Consider the following 23121-nt stretch of genomic DNA (forward strand, 5'->3'; position numbering starts at 1 on the left):
TAGATTTTAGAGGCCTCTTATGATGGCTGTGTATTTTTCAGGATTGTTTTGAGAACCTTAAAATATGTCAGCTTTGGCTGTTTGAAGAGTTATTTAAGTCTGTGTCTGATTGGAGCTCTGTTTGCAGTATTTGCCTCACCCACTATTCTTTAGTTTGATCCTCTTTTTCCTCTAGTAGTTTCTGTTGCATCAGTTCAGTACTTTGTCCAAGAAAGGATTTTTATTTTTAAACTAGGGCATTATTTTTCTTTAAACAATCTCTTTTCCTCTCCTTTATTCTATTTTGTTTCTTATTTTTTTATTTAATTTTTCTAAGTGGAGTTGAATAATTTTTTTTCTCTGTTTTGGTTTGCTTGGGGGATCTTTGCATTGTGCTTTAGCATGATTTGCTTATTTAGATTAATATAATAGAAGCACTGGAGAAACGGTTATTTAAAATTAAAATGAGTTACTGAGTACATCATCAATGAAATCTGTGGAATGTCAATGATGGTTGTTTCCTCAGGTTAACAGAACTGAAACAATAAGGAAATGTAGGAATATTTTGCATCCACAAAATAAGATTTGCAAATAGTATTCTGTACAATTCAAGATTTATATGAAGGTGGGGCTAGAAAATATACCAGTTGTCCATCTAGTTCTCTATTCTGTGTTGCAATGGAGTAAAAGTGTCCAGAGTATCCTTGATGGAAGTTTATTTGAACTCATAAACACCTTGTACAAGTTTGAAAAATCTCCTTAATAGCCTGTTTGATGGTTTAATTGTCCTTGTAGGAAGGCTTTCATAGTATTTTAATTACACTGTCTTTTCTGCAGATCAAACTGTTTCTTGAGAATATTGAAGGTAGAAGTGGCAATTAATGATGTCCTTTATAAGCTTTTAAGCTTTAGAATGGTATTACTATATCTCTTCGGAAACTTTTCATTCATACTAATTGTGACCAAATTGTTGATTTTTTTTTTTCCTTTAGATGATTTTCCATTCTTTTTCTTCTTGTTTTCAAAATGGAATACTCTTCCAACAGTCTATCTATCTCTTAAAGTAATATGTGCTGCTAAACTCTGCTCCAACACTATTTCCAGACACTTTTCCTGCATATTAATTACAATTGCTTCCCATCTGCTCTTATATTTTATGATGTTAGTTTCCTCAGCGTGGTGGTGTATAGTCAACTTTGCATTTCATTTTTGTAGCTTTTTTAGACTTATTTTCACAACATTTGTTTAACTTATCAAGTTTATTGTAACTTTATTCTGCAAGGAGCTTATAAATGTTTGATTTGGTGTTAACTGCTTTGTGTACTCGTGATTTTATAATTCAGGTTATGAATGGGTAAGTGTTAACTTTAAATACATTGCTTTGTGGTTATTGTTTTTTAACACATCACGTATACATGTGACCCCAGAATGAATTTAAAGTCGTTTGTTGGAAGCCAAAAGCTTCCCTTTTGTTTTGTTTTTTTTCCTCTCTCTCTCTCTCTCTCTCTATTTTTTTTTTTTTTTTTTCCTAAAGGTTGTAAAAAAAGGTCTTTTCAGAATCCTGTAGTGTTGTTTATGAGTGATATTCATGCATTTTGAGGCTGGAAAAGTGGGGGATGCAGTGACATATGTCATAATCCTTAAGAACTCCTGCTGGTTGATGTGCATGAGGAGAATATCAGTTGAATATTGGTCAGTACTGATTGATGGAACTTGTAGTCCAGTGAGGTCAGTGGAAACTTTGACATTATCCAAACTAGATCCAGTGTTTTACTCATAATTGTGCTTCTTGCCTGTTTCCACTATTTCATGATGCAGGGGTAATGTTTATGAAAGTGCCTTGGCAGTTACCTAGGAACACATTTGTATCTACCTGTGATCTCAGGAATCCAACCTTAATAGAAGTGCCAATTTCTCATTGAAAGTCAGTTTGTTGAGGACTTGTTTTCCTTAAATGTGCCCAGAGGTCTTGCAGGCACACTTATAAAAATCACTACATGTCAATCCATCTGTGTTGGTTCACTTGAAAAAGCACTTGAACATGAAATTGACATTAAGTCACTTTAAATGTTGCAAAGAAAATTCTAACTCATCCTTTCTTGACTCCTTAAAATCATGTAGGTTGGTAAATTTAGTGTCCTGGGAGGTTGATTCCCCCAGGAATTGGGTCATTTATTAATAATGAAAAATTAAAATTGATGGTATCGAAAGACTGAATTTTGCATTTAAACAAGATGATGGTATATTTCTTACATTTGTTGGCTATATAGGTTTTCTTTTTGGTTGAATGAATGTCTGAATGTGACTGTCACTAAAAAGTCACATTCATTACTCTTCATTCTCTAAAACATTGAAATTTCTCATGTGCAAGCATGATCTGAAAATCAACGTATATTTGCATTGTAACAGTTGAATTTCTCTGTAGGTAGAAGCTGTATATTGCAGCAGTTCTACTAGGGTTTGCTTCTCTATCTATCAAAGAGCATTTGCTTGCACTGAAACTAAAACAGGCCAGTCATCACTGTGTTAATTTTTTAAACTTCTCTTACTTCCTTACCTTATTAAAGGCAAACACTGGGTAAAATGTGTACTTTCTATCTATTATCCGTAGGTCTTCGTTCTAGTAAGATTCCTTCTTACCATTATGGCTGTTCTTTGTTCAGGCTCTTTTCCTAAATTTTCATAATTTCTTTGATTTTTTTTTTCTTTTTTCTTTTTTTCTTTTTATTATTTCTTTGCTCTGCATTACACTTCGTTGCTTTCCTTCCTGTACTATAACCTTTGATGTCAATGCAACTATATACACTGTTCCTTCACTGTGATAGTCAAGGCAAGTAAAACTATACTCCCTCAAGTGGCTCGTGGTAAATACCTTTGATGGCGTGAGGTAGCAATAAAGGGATAGGAAGACCATTTTCTTGGTTAACTGTCAGTCTCGGTGGCCCAAAGCAGTTACTGTAGAGAAAACGCTGAGGTACTAACATGGGTCTGTCGGGCAATGAAATTCTGGGAAGGTCTGACAAAGGCATAACAAACTAAATCTTTAAACAGCACAATCATTCTCTGCTTCTGTATCCAATTCGTGCAGTTCTGCATGGTTCAGCTGTTGATCTCATAACATTCTGCTCTCCTAATTGCAGTGCAGTGAAGGTAATCACATAAGAATCACAGTAAGAGTAATGTTGCCATAACTCTTAACAGCCCATAGCATTGCTATATACTTCTGCTGTATTGTGTCATGCCAGCTAATAATGAGACTTGATGTGGCATTAAATGCAACATGATACAGTGGTGCAAGTTTAGCGTGACTTCTAGTTCTCTACTGTTAAAACATTTTGGAAGAAATTTATCGGCTTTTCATGATGAACACTTCTATCTTAATTTAAAAGGCTATAAATAAGCAAATAGTAATACTGAACATTTAAAACTAATTATTTAGGATCTATTTTTGAAAGTCAGACATGTCCCTTGCTTCATAAAGCTTATTTAATGAAAAGGAAGGGGAGTAGCAAGTCATCAGGGAGAGTTTTGGGAGTACTTACAGCAATGAGATTTTCTGGTTGCTCAAGAAGAGCTAAAGAACGGCTTGGTGGAGCCAGAAACATTATTTGGCTCTCTGATGTGGTATGTTACTCCTTGTAACTAATTTCCATTGTAACTTCACTCTAAAATTTTTATTTCCATTGTTTTAGTCACTTTGGTAATTTAATTCTATGAAATGGAAAACTGAACTATACAGAAGTTAAGTGGCACACCCAAGGTCATGCCGTGAGCCAGTAACATCTGTATTAGTAGAATTCAAGCATAATGCCTTTCAGCGTTGTGCTGTAGCACCTACCCACATTTGTTTTTAGGTGTTTTATTACTAAAACACAAGTTACAGGTTTCTGTAAGCCAATTTACCTTCCAGCCTATACTTATATCATTCTGTACAATCTAGGAAATTGAATCATAGGCAGGGGAAGAGAATGAGGAAGAATGTGTGATGTGATCTTCAATTTAGTCTAATTTAATCACGCTGGTTGACTGAGATAATTGATTTTTTTTCAAGTGTTTACAAAAGTTTCATAAATAATGGTAAAATATTGTAATCATTTTTAAAATTTATTTTTATTTTAGTGTGAAAAGAAGCAAAATAAGATGGAAGGGTAGCAAGACAGATTTTTGTACACAGGGTTGTGAAAAAGTTTTATCGTTGGGAAAATCTCCCCCCTTCGGTTGATATTTCAGCTGGCAAAAACCACAGAATGAAGGAGTACAAAGATTAAGAAGGCTAAAGCAACAGCATTTAAAAAAAAATGAATAATTTAAAGAGGAAAATGCCATACATAATGAATAAAAAAGAAATCCCACTTGAGATTTGGGATTCATTCATTTGTTATACTATGAAATTTGGTTGGCAGTGTTGCAATTCCAGCTTGCCTCATCTAAGTACGGCTCGGATCAACACATTAGTGCCTTGGGTGTGTATAGTCCTACTGCTGACTCTTTGCATTAAAATCCATTAAATTTTAATATGTTCTACTTAACTATAAGTGGTCACGAAAGATTCGTACTATTGAGGTTAAGATTTTGGTGAAAAAAATTGTCAGTTGAAATAATTTTCCCTAGTGATCATGTTTGTCATTGCACTTTATATTCTGTATTCCTTGTCCTTGAGGGACCATAAGCAGAAATAAACTTTTAAAATCTTCTCAAAGTAGTTAAATGCTCAAAGATTGAAATGCTCAGAAAACCTGTGTGCTGCTATAATAGGAAGTCTGCAGCCTTTGGCCTTTTATTTCAGAAGATTCAACACTAGTAAGTAAAACAAACAAACAAAAAGCCCTAGGTAGGTAGTTATTTTAAAAGGCTGTAACATGATGTTTTAAAGTAAAGCCTAATGCTAGTTATGTAGTACAATCCTTTTATGTAATATGTACTACTATTGTGGAATCGATCTTATATGTCCAGCCATAGTATGGATTTCTGCTTGACACATTTGTCTTGGCTCCTTCAAGAATTGTATTTCTGTGATGTTTTGTGGAGCTTTATCATACAGAGAATGCTTCAGTGTTCACACATGAGCTGTAGGCATTAATTATCATGGTTAGATCTGTCGTTTAGAAAGTGTTACTTTTCTTTTTCAGCCTCTATCTAGACAAGACTACCACAAAATTGTACTAGATGTCTACTTTTTGTCAGTACAGCCATGACAATGGAGGTTCTTCCACAGAATGGCACCGGGAGAAATTCACAACAGAGGGATGAGGCACAGCATCATATGTAACTCAAGCCAGAATATGCCAAGGTTAATGGCTCATTCAGTTTCAACTGATTGGAAGTAACATCCTTTAGTTGGCAGAGATGTGTATCAGTTTTCATCAGGTGATGCTGTGACCATTGTCTTAAGCACCACTACTTGATCATTTTGCATTTCCTTCTTTTCTTTGTTTTCTGATGTATCCAGTTTGAGTAAACCTGATTCTTCTCTTCTGTTGTCATAAATTAGATAAATGTTAACCGAAATTGGTAGTGTTACATAATTCTAAGCTGTTCAGAGCAAGTGTGCCCAGAATGAGCTAGTTTATTCGCGTGACTTTTTTTATCACAAAACTTGTTCTACAGGTTTTGAAGGGATACTTTTAGTTCATATTTTACTTGGTCCTGAATTTAGAAAAACACTTGAGCTATAATGATATTAATGTTTTTCCTCTGTGCTCAGGTCTTTTTAGAATGAAATAAAAGTGTGTGTGATTAATTTTTCTCATTTTTTGTCATGCAAGGATTGTAAATAATGTGTACAAAGCTGTGGAAATCCATGGTAAATTAGTGGTGCAAGACTCTGTGTACATCTCTAACACCAATTATAATGTATTTGATCTTCTACGTTACCATAAAGGAGTCCTGCAATTTTAAATCCACTCTGAAAATTACATATTTTGTACATGCAGATCTGATTTTTCAATTACTTTGGACTCTTTCAGGGCCTAATCCAAATCCTGATGAAATCTCTGGGAGTTTTTCCATAGACTTCAGTAAGCTTTGGCTCAGACCCCTAGTTTTCAATGTTGCAAATAGATTTGCCAAAAATCTACAGAGAGCCAGGCACTTGGAAAGTTTACACTTGCAAAGTACAGCTGGTTTTGAGTTGCACACAGGAAAGTTCCCAATGGTTTTTTGAAACAGAAAAGAAATAGTTTTAAAGGTCTTACAACTTTAGTGGGTAAAAGATTGTCTTTAATATTTAAAGCCTTGTGTATTAGTCTAAGCATGACAAATTTCATACTGGAAGGATTATTTTGGAAATGAATAAATACATGATAAGAAAGCTTAAAATGAGGATCTTATTGGAAGTTCAGCTAAAATTTTCTTGGGTTCTGAGTTTCAGATGGTCAGGACAGTCTGTCCTAATAAATGATACTTTTTTGCTATGACAGAAAACTACACTGCAATTAAAGAATAATTCCCTGAGGTTAACTACACCTCTTTGAGAGGGAGAGCTTGAGATTCAGAGAGCATACAGTGCAGCCAAATCCATCTGGCAATGCAGGGTGGGTTTCATTGCTTGTGGGAGTTTGGATCAGTGCACTCAATCGTAGATGTAGTTGAAACGACTGGGTTTTAGAGCATGGGATGCAGACTGTGAGTCTGCAAGCATACCTTTTCTTATCAACTTGAAATGAAACCAGTGTCACTTTAAGGGAATGTTATGTCTTTTGGGTGGCATTCAGTAAGGTGTAGAATCTCTCTCAATTTCCCTTTCAATTTCTGAGTGATACCTCTAGCACAGATAGAATGCAGATCTGGCTGCAGTGGTTCCTCAGTAGTGAACCTACTACGTTGTGAATTGTACCCCAAGGACCTGATGACTTTTTCTCAGGGAGAAAAGAATTGACCTTGTTTTGAATCTGAATATCCAAGTGTTATGAAGTTGTGCATCATCTGTATTGAATTTTCAGTTGTTTTTTTTTTTTTTTCTTAATTTTTAAAGAACCGTAGCATTTTTGAAGACCAGTCATATTTATGTCTGCATCCTTTTGCTTTGTGAACAGTCAGCTGGTGAGAGTCTGCTCATGAAATTGGTATGGATGGTTCAGCCAGTGTTCATGGGGTAAGCCAAGGTTCATAAATTCACATTTCCCTTGCCCCTGTGTTTATTCAGATTCACCTGGCTCTAACACTTTCATCTGGTATTTCAGCTGGAAAATGTAATGAAATCAAACATAAGGTGCTTCATAGCACTGGCAGATGTGAAAATTCTTGAAAATAATTTCTTTTTTTTTTTTTTTTTTTTCCCCTCTTGAATTGTTTCATTGACAGAACCACAAACAGTAGTAATAAGGGGGATTAAGCAAAAATGAGAAACTACTTAGACTTGAATTGTAAAGATTATTTTCATGCAATTGCACCTTGCAACAAAGATTTAGCTCACCTTCTGCTAAAACACTAATAAAAGTAATACTTAGATAAGTAGGTAATGCAGAGTAGTTTCTTATAGGGCTATATCAACCTCCAGCAAACTGGTAAAAAAGAAAAAAAAAAAAAAAAACGAAAACAAAAAAGCAGGCTTGATAAGTTGCATGTGATTAACATGGTAGGATGCATCTCTCTTGGGTTTCTTCTGGGTGTTGTAAGTATACAAGTACCACAGAGAGGTGCACTGCCAGTGTCTCTCTGTCTTTTAATGAAAGATGTACTTTAATTAATTCGGACTTTAACCAAAGCTTGGCTGTTTTTCCCCTTCAGGAAAACTAGTTAAGTGTAAATTACAGATATCACCCAAAGTGGTATTCCTTCAAAGTTGAGATATGGTAAGTGGGATGTTTCTCTGTATTAATTGAGTTTCCATTTTAATGACATGCCATATTCAATGTAACAATAAGCAGCTGTGCCACACTGTAGATTTCAAAGAACATTTATTCAGCTCTTACATTTATCATTAGAGATCAAAGAGAGTGTCTGATGTATATGGTTGATGAAGGATTCAAATGGATGACCGAACAGAAATAGTAGAACTAGTGGGTAATAAATATTATGACTACCCTTTTTTAATGTAAATTATGTGGTGCTGAACTGCATTAAAATTTATAGTTCAACTGAGAAATCTTTCATTATTATCTTAAAAGTGAATCAGATTATCGGTAAGCATGTGTGCATTCTAGCACTTACTTCCAAATGAACTTTCCAGTCAAACCAGGATACTTTCTAGTGAAAAGGATTGCTGGTGACATTCATATAATCATAGAATTGCTCAGGTTGGAAAAGATCTCTAGGATCATCAGATCCAACTACAACCTATCCATACTTCCCTAACAGCCCTCCACTGAATCATGCTCCTGAGCACCACATCCAAAGCAGCTTAGAAATAAGTGGATTCTTGAGTTATATGCTGGAACTTGTGGAGAACTTTGCAGAGTAAAGTCCAATTAATGATCTTAAAAATCAATTTAAATATCTATCAATTGACAACTTTTGTTGATCTTTGATAAAATGGAGCAGATTCTTTGTAACCAAAATAGTGATTAGCTTCCCTAATGATGTGCTGGCCAGGCATGCTTAAATGAAGTTGTAACCTGACATTCTCATTTGAATAAGGTGATTGATAAAGCAGGCAGTAATGTTACAGCTGGGAGTTAATCAGGAGATTGAAGGTAATGGAGTAAATTGATAGATATGCCAAGTCTGATTACTTTCTACTGTAAATTGCTGAGAAGAAGAAAATTCTTTGCAGCAATATAAGATAGAGTCAAATCAGAATCTAGGATAAAATAATTAGATGTTCAAAATTGTCAAGGCTCGTATTGCATGTTATAGATAGAAGGATTATGGGTAGAAAAATCCAGTGAACTTTATGCTAAAAGTTCTTCTGAAAGCAAGAAAAATTCTTATGGTACCCATGGCAATAAATAACTTTAAAACAACTGTTACTATACTGACCAAATTAATTAGTTTTTTGTATCCTCCAAGTCTGAGGAGAACAAATTAATCAATTTTATGTCATATTGTTAGTTATTGAGAGAAAAGTGCTTGTTCTACAATCTTCTTAAAACAAATTTCACAAACATTTTTGAATATAAACTGCTGGTATCCTTCTGCCAAAAAAGAGCCTTTTTTTTTTAGGTCGTTTTTATGGCACATTGAAAACAGAGATTTATTCTAGTGTTATGTAAAATTGATTTTTATGTAGATAACATTATTCCTTGTGGTTACTGAATCACATATACCTGAGGTTATTTTGGTTTAGTTACAGAGTACATTAGAAATGTGATATAAAAATATATGTGGTGTTTAGTTATACTTTTCATGGTTAGACTACTCTTAATATCATTCCATGCTATGTAGACGATACTCCTTCAAGTGTGTGTTTTGTGGTTCACTGAGAAACAGGTAGCTTTCTGCAAGGAGTGTGCAAAACCAACAGAACACTTCAGTTCTTGAGTCAAACATTTCCTATTGCAGGCTGGCAACTTCAGCAGGTGTGAACATCAGTGGTTGGTAGTGAGTGGTAAGGAAGTGATAATTATTCATTTGCAGATCAGCAGCAAGATTTATGTGCAGGAGAGCTTTGGTCTCTCTGGCTTTCTGTGAAGTTGAAAGAAAGGTCTTTGTTGTGTATGCTGTTTTCTTATGTTGTAATACTTTTGGCAAGTCAGTGGTTTACCTTGGTAGAAGGAAAAAGGAATAATTATAGAGGTATATACAATTAATTTTGTGCAGGATAGGTTCTATTAAGAAATTCTTGGCTAGCAGTCATGTCCTTCTGAACAGTGAAATAATTGTCTTGATCAACAAGATAACGGTAAAATCTTGGCCTCATTGAAGTCACTGGGAGTTTTGCCATTGCCTTAATTTAGTCAGGATCTCATTTATTTCACAGTAGCGTATGTTATTGTTTTACTTATATTCATGTAGTAACCTACACACTTAGCAGAATGTAACTGAAATAAACTTCTAAAAATACATTCAGAGTTGGAATTCACTTCTTCAGGATGGTGTTTCTTTAGTGTTTGGATAAAAAGGAGGGTGCAGGTAATGACTGTAATACATTGCAGGTCTGGTTTTGGTAAAAAAGATAAGACAAACTCTGAATTAAGATCTGGAAGGAAAAATAAATACAAAATTAAGGGTCCATAAAAGCCCCATATTTTTTTCATGCAACTTTGGCAAAATTCTGGGAGTGCTGTTTTCTTACCTTCATGACAAGTACAGAGATAAGAGCAATAAACAAAATGTTCAAATTACATTAATTCATTCCCATTAATTTGTTCTGACTACTGAGTAGAAAATATTCAACATATAATACTAATAACTCTACCAAAACTTTTGTGAGGGCTGACTTCTGCAGCTGCCAAAAGTGTGAATTTGAGACATATTTTCCTTATTATTTTCATTTTGATTAAAATCTTTAATTGAGGAGAAGCTTAAGAATCATGGAGAAGAGATCAATGCAAACAATTTAACTCATTAATTGCAATTGTACGATTTGTAATTTTACAATTGCATTTAATGTGAGTCAACTACAAATAATTTTCTTTATTGCTTACAACGTAAGCAATAACAGACAAGGGCTCGTCACATAATGGGCACTTAAAAAAATTATTGCATTTAGTTGTGCACAAAATATGCCACAGGTTCACAGGACTAAATGAATGGTCTGCTGTAAGTACAGTTACGTGTTTGAGAAAGTGCAGATGCTGTTGCAAGATGTATTATATTCCCATAATCAGTGATAGATAATAAGAATTGTTTAACAGTCCATATCCTTACATCTGCACTTAAGCTATGGGCAGATCAATAAAAAATCATTAAGCTTGGTGCCAGCTGAAGGCATTATACTTACTGGCTATTTGGCTACATAACGGAAACTAAATCTGAATTTGACTAACTCTGTTTAGACATAGAAACATAGTGAAAGAGAAGCTAGAAAGGGAATAATATTGCTTCTCACACTTTATCCTCATGTATGTAACTTTTGCTGCAAAAGACAGTAAAGCTGGATACTTCCAGTACCCTGTAAGTGCTCCTCCTAAAAATGAATTTGGAATCAATGAAATATTTCCTTTGAGTCATTTGGTGTTTTACTTTAGCTTTGGATATGTAGGAAGAAAACTACAGGAGCAAATGTTAGAAATGAGTGCTCAGTACAAATAAGCTTTCTCAAGTCTTCATAATCCTATAGCTTATTGTCATGTATTGTATAGTGTTGATGATCTGTTGCATTTTTTGATGCTAGTCTGATTTCATAAGTATGTTAGGAGGGTGAAAGTATGCATTAACCTGTAGGGTGATGTTTGAGTATGAAATCATGAACAAAATCTTCTGTTTCTGATCAGGTCAGAATAGAAATACTTAAAGGATGAGCAGAGTGCACTGAATCCTGAATGTAAACACATTCACATTTAGGATAGGCTGCTGTACTTGGTGTTGTAGACACGACCAAATTAAATCAAAGGGATGGAGATCACTTTTTTGTCACTTTGTCATACATATTCTTGGCCTTTGGTCACTCAGTGTATCCAGTTAGTAAGCTTATTATTGCATGGAAGGGAAAAAAAAAAAAAAAAAAGACAAATTATGCTTAACCTGATCTTTCAAACCAATGAGGGTTTCTAGCCTGGATTTTTTTGTGTCTAGTTCTGTAAAATGGGGTACTGAGTATGCTTAAACTACAGAAATGTTTCACCTTGGTGAATTTGTTATTATGGCTAGAAACTAACTGGATTGTTTATGGCTCTCTTAAACAAGCCTACCTTGATAAATCTGTCACTTCACTGTCACTGAATTTTTCTTGGAAAAAAGCTAAAGATTAATATTGTCATAAACAAGAAAAAGGTTGCAGTATCAGGGGAGGCTAAATTAGATGTTCAACCTCACAATTGAGGAAAGGTTAATCTTTCTGTACTGTGCTGTAGGAAATAGTGGCGTAATTGAGATGAACTGACAATCGCATATATTGTTAATCAAATATAGAAAGTCTCCAAAAGTTCTATATGGCATAAATACTAACTGCAGACTTCGAATTTTGAATTTGAACTGCAGAATTTGACAGAATTTGTTCTTAATTGGCAAGTTCTTATGCATAAGATCTCATAAACTATTTGCGCTGTGGATCATACACATAACATTGTAACTGCGACCTGGTGATGTGTCCGTTGTTCCTATGCATACACCGATGTGTATCGTGAAATGTATGTATATTAGATCATAAGATTATTAACAAGAATGTAGTTGTGATCACACTCAGCTCGGAGAAGGTCAGAGTGCAATGGTATTATACAAGCCTGTGGTTAAAACTTTACTATCTAGGATAAATGAAGAAAATACCCAACACTTTCATTACTTCATGTCGTTAATTTTTGAAGTGGAAGAATGCTCAGGCTCACCCTTTTCTTGCTTCATGACCAGTACTATTTCTTTTATGTTACTATATCCACTGGAAGTTATGCTTCACTAGTACAAAAGTCTGTGAAAGCTACCTTTCTGTTTAGACATGCCATGTGATTTACATTGGCTTGTAGTTATTTGTCACGGGTTACTTAGATTTACCTATGCCAGTGACAGGGGAAGCCACCCCACGCCCCCCCCCCCGGGGCCCGGAAAGGAGGGGAAAAGGGGAGTGGGATAAAACAGCAACAATCTAAGGAGGAAAAACTTATTTTACTTATTTATGATATCGAAATACAAGATAACACAATATAATATAATTAAGGCTAACAAATCGAACGAAACAGAGAGAGAGAGTCTCCGAAAGCCGAGAGGCCTACTGTGAACTCTAGGCGACACGGCTGGAACGCTTCCCACTCTCCGAGAAGTTCGAGAGAAGAAGGAGGGCACTCCAGCCTGGGAACGAGATTATATAGAGCCCTGGTCCCGTGACTTATTGTTACTCCTGTTGTTCTCTGGGATATGTAGTCTTCTTCTGTGGACTGCACATTCAACAGAAGTATCCATACTTGACATGATGTTATGATGTGGAATACTGATAGCAAAATTACAAAATTACAAAACCATGACATTATTGCAGAAACTTTGAAGTCACACACTTAACAATAAGTGCAGTGCCTCTTTTGTGTTGAACTGTTTCTATGTTTAAGAATGGACGACTTGTTTAAGGAAGATACAGGTGATGCCCAGTTCTTTCTGAAGATATGGTGCTTGATGTTGGTAGGAAAGAAAGTGGATGGAAGTCAGACCTCATGTTAGACGTGAGATAATGAAGTATTTTTTGCTGTGTCAAACACTGGAGCAGGTTGTCCAGTGAGGCTGCTAAATTTTGGAGATACCTGGAACTAAATTTGATGTATCTGAGCAACTTAGTTTAACTGGACCTGCTCAGATCAGAAGTTTGGACTATGTGACCTCTAGAGGTCTCTTGCCACAAATTATTTCATGATTCTCACAAGTAGCTTTTGTGTGTTTTACTGTTGTGTTGGTTTTTGGCTAGGTGAGTTTAGACTCAGACCTGATACGTCACACAGCTTCCGATTTACCTTTGTGTCAGTACAGGGGAGATAATGCGGACCATAAAATGGAATGTGAAAATGAGCTCTCTGTTTTATTGAAAACCACCATGTCTGGTTTAAAATACTTGTAAACTGCAGCTTAAGATTCACCAGATGGCTTTTAAAGGGAGAAATACTTTTATAAAAGAAAATGACAGTGAAAAAGAGCTACGCAGATATTCAGGCAAAGAACAATACGACATGAATCACTAAGAAGCAATTCTAAACTTGCTTCTTTTGTCTTTGTTTATTTTTTTCTTGAGTGCTGTGGTTGTGCAAGGTAATCTCTAAAACTCTTTCATTTCAATTCATTCTGTCCAGTTACAGGCTTTGCTTAATATTTTTATTCACATTTTAAGTTGCTTTTTTGTTCCCGTAATCTTCTGATTGCTCTCTCGCAGCTACTTTGAGGTATAGATTTCTAAATTGTTTTGTTTAATCTGTGCATTGCAGAGTTTGTTAATTTACAATAAACTTTGTTCAGCATGTAGTAACATTGTATAAATAAAATCATGATTGGAAGAGGAGGTAGACTGGGCGCAACCCTTATCGTGTAACTTCCACTTGGTACTTCAGTGGGTATCAGAGTATCCTGTCACAGTTACAGAATCAGTTTTTAGAATAAGTAACCTTTTATCCCTATCAGGCTAAAAGGTGACCCTTAAAACCTAGAGAACTGAATAAGAGAATTAAGTAAGCATAAAACATAAAAATAGCTGATTGTGAGAGTCTTTATATTTCATTTGATCGGTCACTCTATTTATCATGTTGGACAGTAGTAGCAACGTCAACTTCTTTAGACAATGAAGAAGAACAGTTAATCCTCTACCTTCCCGTGTTAAAAAAAAAAAAAAAAAGCCTCTTTGTTTCAGACATGGCATGTTATTATAAAAACAGACCTTACTTTTACTGAAAAGAGAAAGTTGGATTTGAACACAGGTCTAAGTATTAATTATCTTCTTCTGAATGTAATTCACGTGATGACATTGAGCAAGTTGAGTCTGAAAAATTCAGTGCCACAGTTTTCCTGAGTTACTGGGGATTTTTGGGAATGCAGTTTCTTGTATCTTTAATTACCATTTGTTTGGTAGAAAAGGCCCCTACAACTAATAAAAATCATAGAGTTGATCAGTAAGTAGAAGTGAAGTATCTGCTAGTATATAGAAATGTAATTACACTGAGGTCTTGCATGTCATTGCAATATTACTCAAATCTAGGATTTGAGTACTGTTTACAATACACAAAATCAATGTGCTGTCTCTGATATATCCAACAGAGAAGCAAGCTTTTCCAGCGAAGATTTCATTTCAAGCTAGAGGAGGGGAAATATAGATTGGATATAAGTGTTGGTTTTGGTTTGTTTTATTTTTAATGATAAGGGTGGTGAAGCATTGGAACAGGTTGCCGGAGAGGTGATGGATAGCTCTGTCTCTAGAGTCATTCCAAGCCTACACTGGGTTCTGAGCAACCTGAGCTAGCTGTAGGTGTCTGTTCATTGCAGTGGAGTTGAACTGGATGATCTTTAAAGGTCCCTTCCATATAAAAGAATTCCATGTTTCTGTGGTCTCTATAGTGGAAGGAAATTTTTCCATTATAAAAAGGAGAATGCTATTTTTCTCTTTTCAATGTCCTCATTTTCTGCTTTTTAACTTGGCTTGATAGTTGTTTATAGGGTTTATTTCAAGTTATTTCTTAGTTAAATATTACTAGATAAATTGATAACGCCTTTTCATTGAAATTCTCATGATCAGATAACTAGTCATAGATTAGATAACAGATAATAGGAAAATTGTGGATTTATCTATTAGTAGTCCCGTATCTTTTTCATCTTGTATTCTTTGTATCTTCAATATTATGGGGCTGCAGAGAAGGACAGAAAAAAAGGTCCCAGTTCACAAGTTCCAACTCTGTGTTAGAATACAGTAATTTAAGGCTGTTTGTAAATGCAGTTTTTCTCCTCGCTGTTCATGTTCAGGGGCAGTTCAAAACCTTTGCTTGTTCTGTAGTAAGAAACTAAAAGGACATAGTTAATTTTTGATGATTTTTTTTCTTGTTCCAAGAGCATCTTTTACTTCAGCAAGGACTTCTGTCCTAATTGCTTTGTGGGTAAAAATCATTCTATTCCATTTTAATCCTCTTAGCTAAGCAAGGTCAGTTGTCTGCTTTGTATGTCTGTAAGTTAGGTTATTTCTATTTTATCTCAGTAACTTTCACTGATTTTTTTCTGGTTTATTCAATGTATTATGAGCATGGCAAGAAGAACTGAACATGTCTGTCTCACCGGTGCCTTGTTCAATATGATAACTACTTTCTTGAGTGTTATTTGGAATATTCATGGGTGGATCTCAGTGTTGCATTCATCTTTTTCACGGCTGTCACACTGAAACTATTTTTTTCTTTCTCTTATCATCCTGTGACTACTTCAGTGACTGTAATATCTTTTTCATTCCCATTACATCACTATTTTTGATAATATCAATGCTTCTCCTAATATTAAAGCACAATTGGTATTGCAATCTGATCCTTTTGGATTGTGGCTTAGTTTGATGTTTTGTCTGTTAAACTGTTTTTTAATATGTTTCCAAATTGACTAATTCTGCAAACTAGTCCACCACATTGCTGCTGTGAAGTATTACTGTGCTACTTTAACCGTGCCATTTGGAGCATCTGCAGTTGATTTCCAATTACTATTCAGTTGTCTTCCATCATCCACAGTAGATACTATATTCCATCTCTTATCAGTAGTTTTTTGTTTCTGTATTCTTGTCCTTGTTTGTTCCTGCAAAGCAGTCATGGACTACTCACCTTGAAAGTCTTGTGTTATGGTTGTATCACAGAACACGTGGAAACATTCCTAAGTTATGAAAATGCAAGCAAACTGTAAAGCCACAATCGTGCTTTTTTTTCAGCTTCTGCCTCCATGGAATGAGGACACACACTCTTTCTTCACTAGTAAGATCAAAATTTGTGTGTGCTTATATGCATACATTCAAACGTATAGTGTCTATGTGTCTGCATACATCTTCACTTTCGAGAAGGTCATGTGTGTGCTTCAGAAATATAAAAGTGTTTCAAATGAGAGTGGGGTAAATACATTTATCTAAACCTTTTAGATTTCTGAGTACCAGAAGGGTTTGGTAACAAGGTAGCAACAGACAATTCCAGTCTTTCTGCTTTCACTATACACTGAAAAAAGGACAGAGACTACATAAAGGCAGTGTTCTGAACAACCTTACAACAGGCATGCTCTGGACTTCCCAGCTGTTTCAGCAGCTGTGTGAACATTTACTTTTCAGAGTTCTCTTGGAATGTATTGTCACATAGAAACCAGAACTGGCAGTAGAAATTAATTAGAATACGCTTTAAGGGAAAGCAAATAGGGGGAGTGCTTATCAAAGGGAACACAACTTATTTAATTTTTTAATGTAAGTCAGTTTTTAAAACCTCACAACTTTAAATATCCAATAGCCTCCTCATCACTGTGCATTACTGGAACAATGAAACAAGTAAAACCTCTATAGAACTGTCTCAGTGAAAACAAAATGTTTGATATAAAATGCTTTATATAATCCACACACATTTTCTTGTGACAGAATATAAATTTATATATGAATTTAAAACAGACAAACCAAACCAAAGCCAATAATGCAAGAGCTCTTGCACATTCATCCTCTTCCTCCCAAAAAGGTAAATGAAACACGTTGTCCCTGAAAGTGTGTGGCAGACAGTATAATCCATGACTTCTGCTGCTGGAGTATTTAAGCATTTTGAAGAAAAAAACCTGTACTGTTACACTAAATGGGAGCTGCAGTTAGCAGTACATTGAAAACAGGGAAAAGGGCACAAGCACCATTCAAACAACATACCAAGTGTTATGTCAGGCACCATAACCCTAAAAATGAGATTATTGTTACTGTGTTTGTTAAAAGTTGATCTCCCCCTTGAAAACTTATTGTTGTAAAGTGATTTTTTTATGCTGTTACATAAAGGCAGATGGAAAATCCTCCGAGTGCTCAGTGATAATTACCTCTCCCAGCACACACCAGAACACATCATGTTTTTCAGCTGGTCTGTGCTCATAAAGTGAATAAGGAAGTTGTAAGACAGCAGATTTATGTGACTGAAGCACAACTGTCATCATTCATCCTTTGTTCCTAGTGAGTAACAAATTACCTTTGATATATGTTGAATGGCCTTACACAGTTTAGTGTTACTGCATTCTTAGGCCTGCATTAGTAAGGGTACTACTGAATGTTAATTTTGATTGCGTTCTTGGCTCAATGTCCAATAATGCTTTTTTAATGAAAACAGCTGCTAGATCTGTTCTTAGCAATGTGTTTTCCCAATGCCATTCATATTCCTTGCATACCACATGCACCAAACCTCATTCTGGAATAATGGCCAAGACAATCTGATGATCATAAACAGCATATTTCTCCTGTAAAAAGGTTGTGCTGCCTAAGTACCCCGAACTTCCTAAGTCAGGATTTTATGGATTCAGATGTGTTCAAAGTATTAGAATATGTTATGAGTTTGAGAAGAAGTCACACATGATTGATGCATGTTATCTCTGCATAACTCTTAATGCAAATAGTAGCGAATGCAACACCAGTGCAACATATTAAAAGACAAACTATAGAATTTATAAACAGGGTCTTTAAGAAACATTTCAGTAAAATAAGGGTAAAGCAGAGCACCAGTCTAATATGTTTCTCTGAGCTGTCATTGAAAATATATTTGGTGATCTATAGTGACCTTGGACTGCATACTCAGTTACTATGATTTTTCATTAATTTATTACTTCAGTGGAATGCAAGACAGAAATACTTATCATTGTTTCATTGAGGCTGGTTAAGTCAACCCAAGCACAAAGAGCAACAGTGGAGTTTTGTTACTAAACAATTGTAGCCACGCTATTGGATTTAAATACTTTGTCCTGAATTCCGTAGCTGATTAATTAGTGTCTCTACATTTTGCTAGCAAATGCTTGAATTAAATCCGAGTTGTTTCTCTACTGCAATGTGCACTCATTATCAGTGAGACGTGATTTAAAAATCCTTCTCTTTCTCTCCTATCTTTTTACTCTTTCTCCTTACGAACTGAGTATATTTCATTGAACGACATGAATGAATATTCCCTGGGTCTTATATTTTCGGTCTACACCTCCCCAAAAGAGTCATCTGAATATGATTTTGCCTATAGTTTTGGAATCTCTGTGAACTTACGTTTCTGTTTAGATTATCTCTGTTGTTACAAAGGCATGCGCATAAATGAAAGACCTACTAATGACTGAGCTTCTGAGTTTTTTGCTCATATTTTGAATCTCTTACTGTTGAAAGCTGCCAAGGAAGTATTATTTTCTTCTTTCTGTAGCTTCCTGTAAAAGAGTTAATTTCAGAAGAAAATGGAAACTTTATGAATAGTTTAGTTTGTGATTGACTGGAAGAGAAAGGTGAAGCTCAAATGGTCTTACCCTCAAAGTACTTTTTCATTCTTTAGATGTATACTACTTCTGTTTTCCTGTTTTTAAACTTCTGGAGCCATATTAAAATGTGTAAAAACATGGTGGTAGGAACCTGTAGGAAAACTGCTAGTACTTAGGTTTTTTTCCAGTATGTATTATGTTTATGTTTCCTTTGGGTGTGGGTGTCTTTTTCCAACTTAAGAATGAAACGTGTCACAAAAACAGATGTAGAGAAAATAAACAGGAGAAGTTTCATTTCCTTTGGTGAACAAAGTTCATAATTAGCTTGAGAGTAATTTTATGCAAGTTGTACCGTATCAAACAGTTCTGCTGACCACAGCTTTCTTCTTGTATTTATCACAACTGATAAAAGATCTGTGATGCCGGAGAAGAATTTAGCTACACAGAAAGGGGGGAAGGAGTGGGTCAAATGTAATATTGTATTCTAGATGCTACTCCTGCCAACAATTAATGGGGAAATTCATATTGTGAGGCACTGTTTACAGACTGACATCTGGAGAACTTCTCAACTTGGATCATTTCCAGTCTGTAGATTTATGTACTATTCTTGCTTCTCCCCCCCCCCCCTTTTCCTTAAATATTTCACTTTTCTACTTTGTACCGTTCACTTATCAATGAATTTGAATGATTCTGCTGCTCTGACTTCTAGGACTCCAGATAGATAAAAACATTTGCTGAAATAGGTATTCTGTGGCTATTTTTTGAAATGTATACGAAGATATACAAGAATTCAGAGTGATTTCTTTGACTTAAAGTAAAAATTCTATTGGCCTCTGACCAAAGAGAGCAGGATAGATACCCTCAGTAGAACCCCTGCAGACTGTAGTTCAAAAGAGCTTAGAGTCCTTACGGGAAAGAGATTAATTTCAGGCTACTGGTACCTGTCTTTCTTAGTATTTTTGCCAAAGGATGGTCTACGATGGTGATTTAAAGATTATGTTTGCTAGATGCAATCTAGCAAAGATCTATTTGTGCTTTATCCAGTTTCATGTCTAGCTGAATGAAAGTTTAACACTTTTTTTTTTTAAATTATTCTTCCAGAATGCCAGTTGTCTAATTATGGCCCTCACTTCTTCCTGTGGGGAGTCATAACATGTTGTCAAGCATATCTGTTTTTATCATAAGGATGGGTACCTGTGCAAAGGGGATCAAGAAAATTGAATTTGCCATTGGAAGAAGCAGACACAACTTAGCTTTTTTTTTTTGCAGGTCAACGTGAAAGAGGGTTCATTCATTTTACCTAGCCTTGGGCATGGAAACAGTCTGAGGAATATAGTTCAGCAGGTGCTGCTAGTTCCTTCAGCTATAAAGTAGTGTTGGAAGGGAAAGACATGAAAAGCAGTGGTACAACGGCCATGATCATGTAAGCCTCACTGCCACAAAATGTCACCATTGTATTTCTTTCTTGTCTCCTCATTCGTTTAAATAATCGTTGGAGGAAGAATCCTGTATGAAATCCAGGCCCTCCAAACACTGTCCTCAGCACACTGAATACATTTCTGATGCAATGATGTTTCTAAGACAAGTCATATATGAAAGTTACTATTATCCTTGCAGAAATAAGAATTAATTACTACTCACAATACTGAAAATTATGATATTACTGTTGCTCTGGGTACACTGCTTGGGCATTTTTTATATGTAAAACCATCTATGATAGGTAACGTTTCAGTCTCAATTATTTTCTGTCAAGAAATGAAAGTTATGGAAAAGGTGAATTTTGCTTTTAATTTTAGTATATTCTGGTGGTATCTGTTGACAAGTAAATCTTGACAAATCTAGCACATCAGAATCAAGAGCAGGAAGTCTTACTTCCTTTCAGAAAGCAGCATTATTTCTAAGGGCAAATAGATCTTTTCCAACTGTTATTCTGTTACTGTCACTGTTGATGACTAATGAAATACTTTGGCATCAAAAGTTGTCAGTTCTCAAGGCCATGTGAGTTACAGAATTTCAGACTTCAGAATGAGACTTGTAAAAGTTTATTTCCATGTAGAAATCCAATACATGCTAACTAACTGAATGAACTTTCACTCATAATGTTACAAACTTTATAAAGCCCTTTAAAATGTATGATACCATTCTTAATAGTTCCCTTGTGGAAGAAACCTTAATTTTGTATCCTGTGTTTGCAGATTTTTGTTTAACAGGGTAGATTTTATCTGAAGAATAAGAATGGAAAATACTTAAATGCTTTCCATTTAATCAAATCTGAGTTTACAGTTTAGTCATAATTTGCAAATGGGAACAGAAGTATTAATTTACTGATATTTAGTTTCATTTAGGCTGTAGGTAGGTTTATATTTTATGCTGTGCCTCACCACTGTGGAATTTTAAGATGGCAACATTTTTCTCATTTCCCATTTTGTCCTTCAGCTTCATAACAGGGACCCTAAAAAGCTGAAACTATCACTGGTAATAATATACATTGTAGGTACATTCACTCCTAACCTTCCTTTCTAACAGAAAAGATTGGCTTGCTCTAGTCAAATGCAAATTTGTAGCATGTCTTACACTTTCTATCAGGGTGTATCTGGAATACAGTAGCTTATGTCTTCCTTAGAAATAAAGGATGCCGTGTCAGTTCTTCAGTTGGCAGGAATAAGTGCCTTCACATTATTCAGTGGAGCTGCCATGCTCTACCCTAGCTAGACACATCTCTGCAGGACTTTGTGTGTTGCCAGCGCTTCTGAAACTGCTTTGGTAGCTGCACGTCTTCTTCTTGAGGATGCAACATTATTTTTAATGATTTTTTTATTAGTGTGGGTTTTTTGTTTGTTTTGTTGTGTTTTATTTTTTTTAAGGAGAAAATTACTGCGATATGCTGCTTTAAACATGTACTTTCAGAACCCAGTAAATAGGTACATGCATTTGTATACCTGTTAGCGGTGGTCCTGTGAAAGAGATAGAAGCTTATGTCCTGTAGCAACAAAATATTTAATTAAGAGCTATATGTGACAGCAGGTGACCATTTGTCTGTGTTCAGTAACAGAGCATCTACTGCACCGTGCTGGGTTTTAGTTTAGGTGTTATTTTGAAATTGCTGGGCAGAGGTTCGAGCTTCAACAAGAACTGCCCAGAATAGCTAAATGTAAAATATAGAAATATTAATCACATGGAAAAAAGTAGCATTCAAGCAGGGCTAAAAAGGTAATACTTTAAAATGCTGCTCCCTTCTTTGAAGTCTGAAAAGCTCACAATTATGACAAGCTTAACGTGCAGGCTGTACTAGCAAAGCATTTGTTATAAGGCTATCTTTTTTGTTGTGGAACATCAGTACTTTCTCCAGCCTTTTAGAAAAAAAAAAATCATTACTCTGCTCCATTAAAAGCTACTGCAGTTGCCTTCAGGTAGCATTATTAGTAGATTGTCCCTCTTTTCATATTTTAAACATAAGCATTTAAAGTCATTGTGCTCTCTGATGAGCTACTAAGAAAAACTATATTGCAAAGTTTGAATAATCCATTATGTCCTTAATCCTAAGATCACTAATGAGAAAGGCATTGCAGTGTAACTGTAGAGTGAAAAGTGTCCCTGTGGTTCCTGTCTCTAGCATGAGGTAATTAAAAATACTGTATTTAAAAACTTGTCCAGAGAAATATCATTGTATGTAATTCTCTGTGGCAAGCTAACAATCTTTATAAGGTTTGTTGACTTTGCGAAGTTATTTCATTCACATAAAATTACTTTTATTACAGATCTAGGTCCCAATAGTCTGATCTTTAACATGAACCACATTATTTCCAGCTTTTATGTGGAACCAGTTTTAAGTAATCTGTAGGCTTAATACATTCAAACTTTTTCTCAAACTAACCTAAGTGCTACAGAGAAGTCATTAAGGCATAACCAGTGCTCTGAACAATGGCAGTGGTTTTCTTTCACTTCACAGAATTTTCTTTTTTCTTATTAAAGTTAAGGCTATTTCAGTTCTTCGGATTTCGTGTCAGTTAATTGATCACATCTTTTCCTTAACTGTGCAGTGGTGAGTCTGTTTTGTTACATAAACATCACATTAAGGTTCTTCCCTTTTCTACTAGGTGGCTGTGCTACAATCCCAGAGTCTGACCTAGAGGAACGAGCAATTGTACCTGGCTCCACATCTGTGTTCTCCAATCACAAGCCCACTGCAAAGCAGAAATCCAACACTGGTAAGAAAAGAAAAGTTATGTAGCT

The 23121-nt window shown here is 35.3% G+C and overlaps 1 protein-coding gene across 21 annotated transcripts in view; it reads left to right on the forward strand.

Annotated features, from left to right (window-relative positions):
• BBS9 (Bardet-Biedl syndrome 9) overlaps positions 1 to 23121 on the forward strand; it is a 257151-nt gene that overhangs the window by 128437 nt on the left and 105593 nt on the right. For all 21 annotated transcript variants that reach the window (XM_015855026.3, XM_085539999.1, XM_085539992.1 and 18 more), the window contains one exon: positions 22986 to 23096. In XM_015855026.3, coding sequence (XP_015710512.2) covers positions 22986 to 23096 — 111 coding nt within the window. The remainder of the gene's footprint in view (positions 1 to 22985; positions 23097 to 23121) is intronic.

This window comes from Coturnix japonica, chromosome 2 (assembly GCF_054131305.1).
Source record: "Coturnix japonica strain WE chromosome 2, WE-NBRP24, whole genome shotgun sequence".
Classification (NCBI taxonomy): Eukaryota; Metazoa; Chordata; class Aves; order Galliformes; family Phasianidae; genus Coturnix; species Coturnix japonica.